The 12210-nt window shown below is 24.9% G+C and overlaps 1 protein-coding gene across 1 annotated transcript in view; it reads left to right on the top strand.

Annotated features, from left to right (window-relative positions):
- Positions 1-1163: 1163 nt before the first annotated feature.
- The window catches only part of LOC129980864 (ubiquitin-conjugating enzyme E2 A), a 42034-nt gene continuing 30987 nt past the window's right edge, over positions 1164-12210 (top strand). The window contains exons 1-2 of the mRNA XM_056091304.1: positions 1164-1396; positions 8002-8082. Of these exons, the coding sequence (XP_055947279.1) occupies positions 1353-1396; positions 8002-8082 (125 nt within the window). The 5' untranslated portion in view covers positions 1164-1352. The remainder of the gene's footprint in view (positions 1397-8001; positions 8083-12210) is intronic.

Genomic DNA, 12210 nt, shown 5'->3' with positions numbered 1-12210 from the left:
AACATGTGCTTATTATTTGTAATAGAATCCAAAAGATAAAGATGAACCAATAGCCAAAAACTTTAATCTCACTGTGTTATTGGGTGTCAGATCGTAAGCTAATATTGAATCATATCCGTTTTTGCATCATATCAGGAAGAATTTGGTTAATTCTTCGTAATAAAACAAATGTTAAGGAAATAAGGAAGTTATCCTGATATTTACATCCTGCCAGCAAAGTAATATAAATCTTTTGTTGTTGCTTTTCGCAGGCGTAATGTTTTACAGCACTTTTCTTTCTTATTATTTTTGCGAATTCAGCTCAAAAAATTTAAAAAATAGAAAAATAACATAAATAAGGATAAACGTAAATCTTTCTATACATTAAAAAATTAGATAATTTTACCTGAAATTTCATTGAAAATGTATTGTGAACTACTAGTTTACTTTTAAAAGAAAGGACTCGAGAACATCGCAGCTTATTAGAATAAAGATTATTTTGAAATCGCTATTATTTTATTAAAATGTTAATAAATGTACCTTGGAATTTTAATTCAAATATTTCTATAAAATTTTGAACATTTGAAAGCGTTTGTTAATTATTTCAAAGTTACTCAGGGCTTTTAACTTTTATAGCAGGGAAAGCCCATAATTTTTTTAAATTAAAATATTGAAAAATACACATAAATATTTTTTGGTTGAAGAATTTTTTATCTTAACTAAATAAAGCTTAAAATTGTGAGAAAATATATCCAAAAAACGCACATTTGTAATACGTTTTATAATAAAAGGTGTGTGAGAGAATTTTTTAGCCTCTGAAACACTACTATTATCAGTAAAAAAAAAAAAAAAATTAAGTAATTTTCACACCATTTTAACTCTAAATTTTATTTTTCTAAGTGAAAGATTAATGCACGATGAGTTAAAAATTCAAGATTGATTTCAAGATTTGAAGAAAAGCGTCTTTAGTTAGTTTCAATTTTCCTTTACGAAAACTTACATAAGTTTAACTATAAATTATTAAATTTTTTTATGCTCTTGAAGATTATTGCTAAAATAAAACAGGGATAACCTCCAACAAACATAAACTTTGTAGTGAATCTTTTTTTTTAACGTATGTTTAAATTTTTTTAACATTTTTTTTTAGATTTATTTGAGTCATTCATTTTATGTTGACGTATTTCGATTCCCGGATTATGACGTCACATCAAGTCGAACTATCGAGTTGAAACTAGAAAGGTGACAGGGTTATTAACAAACTGTATTTGTATTGTATTCAATTTTTTATAATAGATTTTTGGTTTTTAACTCCAGTTGCATAGTGATCACTTCCTAAATTAAATTCTGTGAGTATATTTTGAAAGATTAAAATAATGTCTACTCCTGCTCGGAGACGACTAATGCGTGATTTTAAAAGGTAAGTGTTAAACCTTAAACATGCTCTTTTTCCCTTTAAACCCAAATTGACTTTATAAATTTGAAATTATTATCTCTTAAGATGAAATATGATGTAATAATGGTATTTTTTATATGATTTTCTTTTTAAATACTTCATTGGATGGCTAACTTTTCTGTAGCTACTTTGTTCTTCCTTCACATTATTTACATTTAGATGCGATGTCCTAGATTGATAATGCAATTAATTTGCAATCAAATGTTTGATACAGCTTCAAACTAAAACTGTTTCGTATTGTCTAATTATTTTTAAGGGTAAATATTACCATCATTTTATGCTGTGTAGGTGCTTCATCAAATTGACTCATGCCATTAATCATGGTTTGGTAGTACTTGTAATTAATAAATATGTTCGTAGTAGAGTTACATAATAAGACGTTAATAATATTTGTGCCTACATTTGCAGTTTTAAAAAAAATATTAATGCTACTATTAGGTGCATAATTGTAATTTTGCATTAAGTAAATTGGTTTGCTTTGCTTAGTTCCCATGTTATTGATGCGTACAATGGTAGACTCAAGTATATATCATTTTGAAAAATAGCTTGAAACTATTTTTTTAAAGACAATAAATTTTTTTAAGAGAACAGCATATAAAAAAAAATTCCACTAAGAATTTAAATAAAAATTTATTTTATGTAAAGAAGAGTTAATGTAATTTATTAATTACCATAACAAGAACATATTGATAATTGTATAGATAAAAGTTGTAGAAGTACATTCACACTTCATAAAGATTTCATATGATTTAAAAGTCATTCTAATTTTCATTATGCTTAATTTATCAACTGAATATTTAAAATGATTTGTTTCTGAAAATGGAATAGAGAAATCTTTGTATGTTTATTGCATAGTGCTGTTTTACATCATCTGTTTCTTTTCATGTGTCTGAAATTGGGTTAAATTATGAGAATATGGAGGGTATGCTGCAATATTAAGCAAAACAAAATTTTACTTAATAAGTTGTCATTTGAACTTGCATTAAGAAACTGCTCAATCTAATGATCTGTTTCAGTTTTTTGATATTTCATTTTGCAATATTCCCAAATAATATATATAATGTACTTTTCTTCTATTGAAAGCTATTTTACAAATTCATTTAAAAATGTTTCTTTGATGTTTTTTAAATGCTTTCAGTTAGAACTTTGGATCATTCTGAATGAAATGATTTCTGCTTTTCAGAATAAAACAGTTTTATATAAGATTTTGTAATTTTATCATATTAAGCTTTTCCAAACATTCGTTATTGATTTGTTTTTCTTTCAATAGTTACTCTTAATAATAACTAAAAATCTCAATTCATTTTTAAGCTTTGAGAGATTTCTTAATTTATTCAGCAATTTAATATTAGTGTATCTTTTTTTTCTTTTTTTTCTTTTTTTTTTTTTTTGCTTTAAATTTATTTCAGCTGTAAAAATATTCTCAGTACATTCATATTTATAAAATATGTTTCAGACATATATACTGATATTTCACAGCAAACTCTTAATTTATCAAAACAACGACAACTGATGGTGTAAGTAAAAACACTTGTAAGCATATCAAAATTGTTTATAAAGCAGTTTTTATATATATTTTGTTCTATATTAACAAGCTAGGAAAGAAAACTCTCCTGTTATTTCATTATGATCCAGTCTTTTTGTCCAAGTAATAGAATTTCATTATTTCCTTTATGAAACTTTTTTCTTTATTTAATATTAAATTTTACTGAAATATAAAAAAATTTACGTTTATTAATGTAGTTTAGAATTTTTAGTTAAATTTCAAATTAGTTTTAAATTGTCTTATATTTCTTGCCTTCTTATGTTACATTTTGTATTTTTACATTAATTTCAAAACAACTATGCAAAACTGAACATTTTGAATAGTTTTGGGATTTTAAATTCAAAATTGGTGATCACAGAAATAATAAGATACGAACAGCTGGGTCACTTTTTTCTATAATGTACACATATTAAATTGGTTAGTCTATAATTATTAAAATTTGCATGTATACATTTTCCCTGTGATCTAAATGATCTACTCTGCAACTTTTTGTGTAGATGGGGAAAGAAAAAAAAAATGTAACAATAAAATTTACAGATTTATATTAAAATCATTTAATGGGTTAAGCAGAGAAATGTATGATAAGGAAATGCAAATCTGCTGTTTAAATTATAAAAGGAATAAATAAAAATCCTTCTTTTCTTCATATCGTGTCACTTTTACTGGAATAAATGGAAGAAAAATACCCAATAATGAATATTTGGATTATAAAATGTTCATATTTGTTTGCTAATATTCTTCTTTCTCTCACTCGCTCCCCCGTCTTACAAGTAATCATTTGTTATCTTTATGTTGGAACTTAGATACTTTACCTCAGTGTATTACTTTGAAAATTGTTTCTTCAATTCTAGAAAAATCCATTTCCTGTTACTGATTGCTGGTATATCTTTCAGTTTGAGTGTTTTGTATTTTTCAGCAAATATATATATATATATATATTTTAAAATTTCGCCTTGATTTCTCAATCTAAACTCAAAAGTGGCTGAATAACTATTTTATTAATAAATAAGTGTGCCTTTTTAAATTTCTTACATTTTTGACATTTAACCTCTCTTTATATTTAACATTATTTATTAAATAGACTATTTCAACAATGGCATTTCTACATTAAGCATTATACAGGTTGAGAAATATTGCTTTTCATGTTACTGTAAACTATATCTTATTACTATTCAATAAATTATCAGTAGCTGATAGTTATTGGTTATATAACATCTTCAGTAATAATTGTTCAAGTTGTATGCAGTAATCTATTATGTAGTTTGAATTTATTAATATAATTCTTGTTATAAATTTTTTTCTCAATTTTGATATTTAGTAAAATATTATTGCTTTTATTGTGTCCAATTCATTCAGTTAATAACTGTGGAATCCACGTAGTAAATATGTTAGAATTGTGTATCTATCACTGTAATATAACAATTGGCCATTGGTGGCTATTTTTAATGAACACATAAAAATAAGCAGTTTCTTATTGATATGTACTGAAACATATCACGTATACTAGTCGGTTTGTATTAAAGTTTTTCTTTTTCATGTATTATGAAGAGTATTTTACATAACAATTGATAATTTTATCAAACATATTGAATAATTAAAAAAAAAAAAACGTATATGAAATACCAAAACAATTGAAATATATAATCATTATCTATCTTGTATCTTTTTCATAAACTGATGCTAAGAATACTTAAGACCTAAAGCAGGTAGAAAGTTTGATTTCTCAAAGCATAATATTTTATTTTGGGGGAAAAAATTAGTAACTTATACTAATATTACTAATTAATACTGATAATTAAAAATGCTAATTAACCTATGACTATTCTCTGTTCAACCATCATATTATTTTTTGATCTGCCAAAATACATAAATATGCATTTGTTATTGGAATGAAAAGAATGTTTAGGCTATCTTTTATCTTTTCTTTATTCTGCTGAATTCATTATGATATGTTTACAAGTAAATTTTTCTAGTTAATATAACATCTTTTGTTCAAAGCGTCATCTGGCATCTAAATATTCTTTTCCTTTATTGAATTTACTATCACTATTTTTATTAGAAAATGTATCTGATGGCATTATATTTCAAGCAATGAGACACAAGTTAAAATTTATGGAGTTATCTGCTTGCCTGTTTTTCTATTCTGTTTTCTATTGATTATTTTCTTGTATATGCTATATATATATATATATATATATATATATATATATATTGGGAAAGAAAAATATTATTAGTTAAAAAAAATTTTCAAACCTTTAATGCAAAACAAAAGTTTGAAAACATACATTTATAACATTGTCACTTAATCAGGAGTTTCTTGGAATACCATAATTTAAAAATGCAATTAGCTTGAAAGATGCAATTCAGGTGTAATCTTTAAATTTACTAATCTATCAAATTTTGATATATCCTTAGGGAAAGGTAGTTCACCTATATATATATATATATATATATATATATATATATATATATATATATAATATAATATAATTTTGTTGAATTCTAAATAAATTTTTTTTTGCAAAGATATTTTTACTGCATACTTCATTCTTCCAATTTATATAATATATGTATGTAATTATTATACTTCTTGAAAAATATTAGATTTTTATGTTTTAATAGAATAATACATTATATAATAGAATAATAATATAATGTAATAATTATTAGTGTCGTATTCAAGCAAGAATATGCCGATAAGGTATAAAAACATTTAGTTTTTAAATTTGTTTATGTGATCTAATTTGTATGTATGTATATATTTATATATAATGAATTTTGTCTAAATAAAGAGACAAAATATCATGTAACAAGGCTTGCAAATTTTGATTTGGAAACAAAAAGCTATTTTTAGAAATATATAAATACTGGTTTTGAAGTAGAAAATGAAAAACATTGTATTTCTTAAATATTAAAAGAATAATAATTATTTATAATCTTGCAAGATACATACATATTTTGTTTTATAAATCCCTTTAATAAATTGATATTTATAGGATTTTTTCATCTTGTTTCTAAAGTGACTTGTAAAATGTTGAATATAGTATTTTGCCATTCTTTTTAAGTTTGCCCTAGTTTAAATAGCTGATCATGTTAAAAAACATTTTTTTTTGATCATTTAAATTTGTTGTTGTTGTGTAAATGAATGCAAAATTTAATTGGTATATTAGAGAAATTTTGAATAATTAGAAGCCAAAAATATAACAATAACCTTAACTTATTTTTATTAGTATTTTATTAAATAACCTCTTTTCTCAATTTCTTTCTCTCTTTTTTTTATGAAAATCTATTAGTTTTCAAAATCCTCTGTGTAATTGAAAAAAAGTCCTTGTTTGTCATTTCTTTATTAGTGTTTATAGTTAGTATTTCTTTATTAGTTATTTACAAATTATATTTGATTTTACTGTACAATATTTTGATTTAAGTTATTGTTTTAAAAACATTTTTGATCGGTATTATTCTGTAGATTTATCTATCAGCCTTATGGCTGGGGGTTATTTTGTCCTACACTAGCACCTACCTTATGAATAGATTAGAAATTGTTTATAAAATCAATATATAATATATAACTTTTGTGAAATCTGGGTTGGTTTGTATGTTTTGTTTCTAGTCCGTTCTTAAAAATAAAATAAAAATTTTAGTATATTAAATATAGATCATTATCATAGTAGATAAATTAAAATTTGTTGTGACAGCTTATATTAAAACTAGGGTAAAATTTTCTTATTTCTCTCTTATATTATTATTAATGTATTAATACATATATTATATACTTAACATATAATTAGTAAAAACGATGAACTAGACTCCAACCCCTAGTGCAATTTTGTTAGTTTTTGTTTCATATAAGTGCTCATTGCTTCTATATATGTCATTAATAGCGCATTGCCCTCCAAATTTGAAATAAATAAAATTTTTCAATGCATTCTTACATGGAAATCTTACAATAGAATTTGCCAATTAAAAACATTGAACCAATATTTGATTTTATGGGAAAACTCATGGTTCCTAGATAGGTCATGAAAGCTTATCTTTTTCCTCCACTATTTTTGAGAGAAATAGAACAAACTAAACTTCATAATGTATTCTCTGTGGTAAAATTTTGTGACAAGTATCAGCTAACAAAACCATTGAACTGATTTCAATAATTTTGGTTTGAAATGAAATTTCATGATTTCTAGATATGTCATCAAGGGTAGTCTCCTACTTTACTTTCCCTTCCTCAATTACTTTCGTGTATGTTTTTTTTTTTTTTTTTTTTCACAATAAACCTCTATAGTCAAATCCCTCTTGATTTTGAAATATTTTTCGTATGAATTCTCTTAATACCTTCATACATAATCTGTGGTCATTTACACTTTTCCTCTACGTTTTGACAGATATTGCACAATAAGCTTTTATAAGATTCACAATTTTTGTTGTCAACTTGATAATTGTATTGATTTGAAGTATAATAGCTTTTCAGAATACTCTATCATTATTGTATATTTTTAACATATTAATGCAACTGCACTTTTGTTATAATATATATTTCATCAAAGTTGATTGATATGACTAAATTAATTTTTATTAACTTAATTATATTATACACGAATCTGACTCATTTCTATACATATTGGCATCTGGAATACAGCTTATTTTCTGCAATTGGGTTATAAAAGCTTTGGTACTTATGTATTAATCGCATGCCATTGATAAACTTAAAGAATAATTGCATATTATTGGGTCAATATAATCAATAGGCTATCTTGACATCTGTGATAATTTGGGAAGGGAAAGGCAATTATTATGCAAAAACTGAGATACCCTTTAAAAACATACTTTACTAAAACTTCCTATTTCACTGTATTACATATAATAAAATTCAATAAAAGTTTAAAGGGCAAAAAAATTTTAACTTAATCAAATGTTTGCAAATGAGAATTATTTTTGTTGTATTAGATTTATTGAAATGTGCATTTAATTCTTATTCAAAGTTATTTTATGGATTGTATATTATAGTTTGGCTTTTTACTTCTTCTAGGCTTCAAGAAGATCCTCCAGCTGGTGTAAGTGGTGCTCCAACTGATAATAATATTATGATATGGAATGCTGTTATATTTGGGTAAGAATTTTTTCTAAAGCTTTAGTTTATTTTATATAACTAGTTACCATTGTCCACTGGCTGGTTCACTTTATATGATTATATTTAGTATCAGTTAAATTGTTTAGATAAAACTTCATGCCCATCACTTCATCAAATTGTCATTAAAACTGTATTATATTAATAGAATGTCTTGGATATGTTCGGTTCATTGTACATACAAACTATTCTCATGGAAACCAGTTCTACAACATCATAGTGCTGTTATGTCTATCCATCTTTAAATTTAGCAACATTGAAGCTTCATGTTTTTATTTGTTCCGTAAACTACATAGATATTAAACAAGATTCTTCTTTAGCTTTCAGGAATGGAAAAAAATCATGTGTTCAAATGTTTAATGAAACAAAAGCAATTTTGGTTTCATTCATAACAATGAGATATTGTTGTGAAATATATTTAAAAATGTGTTTAAAAGTTAGTTAAATCCAGACTAGAGAATTTTACAGCAATTTTTTTTTTTTTTTTTAAAGTTGGTGTAAAAATTATTATTATTATTTTGCAGGAAAATTTTCAGAAATTAGTGCAAAAAAATAAATCTACATCTAGTTAATTGTTTTTTAATTCTTAAAAAATTCTAATCAGAATTTTTGAAAAAAAAAAAAAACATTTTGGAATACACATTCCTACCTTCTGAAGTATATTTGGACCAAATTTGGATGTTCTAGGTCAAGTCTGATCTGTACAGGCCCAATACACATGCATCTTCATCTTTATTATAAGTAGAGACTATTTGATAAGATGTTTTTAGTGCCATTATTGGTAGAGAAGAACTTGATTGAATATATCATTTTGTTATTGAAATTCCTTGTTAATTTTTTTTTACTGTTTTAAGATATTCTTTAAGCATATAAACTTTAAGTTTTAATACCATTTTCATTTCATAAAGTTAGGATTTAACTTCTCCTTTATGGTTTAAAGACAACTCTTAATATCATTAGTTCTATTTATTAATACTTTAAAAGGATAAGTCTTCTTGATTGTACTTTAATTATGTATGGTGTATCTCCTAAGCATATACAAGATTTTTGTTTTTTATTTGCTGTCAAATGGTAAATAAATAGATTAATTTAGGTTTTCAATAATTGTTCTCTGGCATGCAGGTTAAAATTTATTAGTTTCCAAAGTCTGAATATACTGTGAAACATGATCAATTTGATACTGATTGATAATTAGAAATAATTTATGTAAAAAAATTGAAGAATACAGTATGGATTAATTTTTTAAAGCTGTAAAAAAATGATAAACTGTAATTAAAAAAAATTATCATAACTAATTTTTATCCAATTTAAAAATACTTTTGAAAAACTGCAGTTTAGACTTAACAACTTCAGAATTTATAAGTAAATGTAATTTTGTATCATTCTTTTGATTAAATGTCTTGTATTGGAGCAAGGTATTTAGTTTACTCAGTTTATTTTACACTTTAGGAATAAGATGCAGTGCACTGAGTAAAAGCAATTCAGTAATGAAGATAATTTTTTACAATTTTTAATTTTGATTGGAAAGTAATCAAAAGAAGTAAATTTAAACCAGTTGCTTTCAACAAAATGCTCCTGATTTACCATATTAATAGCATTATATCAACTAACTTGGATGAACCAGATACAATTTGATTTGATTGTTTTTTTATGGCACAAGGGCCAATACTGGCCAAGCTGTGCCAAACTCGAGTTAAACCAGATAAAAAGTATTATTTTAAATTACTATAAAAAGTACTATTTATATTACAAGTACTACTTATTCAGTAAATATAGATAAAATTGTTTGTGTAGCTATATACACAAGGCTATAGAATCAATCCAATTGTTGAAATTGGGAGTTTTGTTGAATTTAGAAACATTTCTCAAAAATGGATAGTGGAGAAGGACAAATGACCATTGATGACATATTTAAATGTCATGAACCTTCAAATGAAATAAAGAGGAAATTGGTACAATGATTTGTACTGGAAGGGTCAGTTGTGGTTTTTCTTTTAAAAGAATGCTCAGTGGAGTAGAGCTTTTGAGATTTCTCTCAAAACATGGGGTGAATGGTCAATTGATGACCATTGATGGCATATCTGGAAGTCATGATGCTTCATATAAACTAAAAATTGGTGAAAACAGCAAAGTGATTGAGACCGAAAGTTTAATTTTTTTAGTTTTCCTAATTATTTTAAATGAATACATTATGTCACTGTTCTGATTAAATGTTATATATGTAAACAAATCAAAGGAAAGAGAAAACTATTTGAAGTAAAAATATTTGAATTTGCAAAATTCTTTTGTAATGATTAGCATGTCTGATTTGAAACCAAATCGTGACAGAGTAATGGTTGTTTGATATTTTTGTGTAGTTTTTTTTTTTTTTTTTTTTTTTTTTTTTCCTCTTCTTTCAGAAGGGATTTTAATATCCAAGAAATAAGAGTAAAAGTTAAATGAAGCATTTTGATTAGAAGCTGTTGTTGCTTAACTTGTTTCTTTCTTAAAAGGAAATTCCATAAACTTCCACGTTTTGTTATTATTCAGACTTTAAAGATTTTATCTGTCAGCTCCGTTTGTAATGTTATGAATGAAAAGATAGATCTATTTTGAAGTATCAAACTTTAATAGAGATAATTTTGTCTTTGATTTGTCCTTATGAATTTGATAGGCATTTATATTCATAACAGTTGCATCAAAATTGGAAATTTTAAGATTGTATGTTATGATTATAAAATCTTGTTGGTGATTAAAATTGAACAATTACCAGTTCCTCAATGATTTTTTAGATTAAATTGGAAAGTTTGTTTTTTTTGTGGGAGGGGGGGGGGGGTATGAGTGGGGGAAAATATATCCTTGATAGGGATTGAATGTCTATTATGCAATAGACTCATTTGAATTGTTATTAGAGTTCTCTGTATATCTTTTAAACCTGTAACTAAATGTTATTTTTGTATGATTTGGTGTAATATTTGTCATTAACGTTTTACATTATACTATAAAATTATATTTGCATGAAGTATCAATATTTTTAAAGTAATTTACTCAATCCTAATAAAAAAATAATTCCACTATGAGTAGAAAATTATATAAAATAGACTAACTTCAAGAGTTAATAAAATTAAAGGGAGGGGGAAGCAAAAATCTTATGATTGTATGTAAGAACTAAAATTGGATAACTAGAGATAATAAAATTCTTTCAAGCAGTGAAAGAATCTTTTTTAAAGTAGCTAGTGTAGAAAGCATATTAGTTTCAAATATGAATTAATACAGCGTACTCTATTTTGTGAGTATGAATTTGTTCTAATGAGTCAAATTTTATTGCTCCCTTTTTTGTTATGTTCCAGTCAAGTTAGATTAGTGCAGTGATTCCCGTAGTGTATGCATTGGCATCTTTTGATTTATATAAAGAGCTAAAATTAAGAATTTCTTCACTCCTTTGCTGCTGATTATGTTTGCAAAACTGAGTTTTTAGCAATTGCTGTCATAAAATTGGAATGTTGTGGAAAAGGAAATCCAAGTATCAATGCCTTAATTTATGAATTAACTCTTAAGATGGTTTATTTGATTTTAATTGACTGCTTTACAAAAAGCATTTACTTGAAGTATTACATAGAGATCTAGGGGAAATTTGAATTCAGCAAAGGCATGTAGAATCAAAAAGTTTGTGAGTTAGTGGGTTAGTACATTTGTTTAAATCATCTAAATACTGTGGGGAAGATATAAAAATTTTATTTTTTAAAATGATACGGCATGATTTTGTATTAATCTTTTTAAGCATACCTGGTTTAATTCCTTATTTTATTTTGATAAGATGCTTGCCAACATTAAATTTTTGTCTTTTACATGATTTTGTTCTGAAAAATATTTTTTTTTTTTGGAATGTTTACTAATAAATGATTTTTTTTTCTTTGCTTGAGAATGAATAATGAGAATAAAAGAGGATGTTGAAAATTGAGAGATAAGATAATTAATCTGACTGTATTTTATCCTATTAATTTAAACTATATGTTTGATTAAAATGGCTGATTTTACTGGGTTTTTTCTCTTCCTTTGAACTTGAAAGAATTTTGCTTAAACTATCTGCTGAATTCATACATGTGATTTTATATATAAATATATATAATA

This window comes from Argiope bruennichi, chromosome 8, assembly GCF_947563725.1.
Source record: "Argiope bruennichi chromosome 8, qqArgBrue1.1, whole genome shotgun sequence".
Classification (NCBI taxonomy): Eukaryota; Metazoa; Arthropoda; class Arachnida; order Araneae; family Araneidae; genus Argiope; species Argiope bruennichi.
Note: the sequence above shows the minus strand (reverse complement) of the source record. Positions and strands in the feature narration are given on the sequence as shown.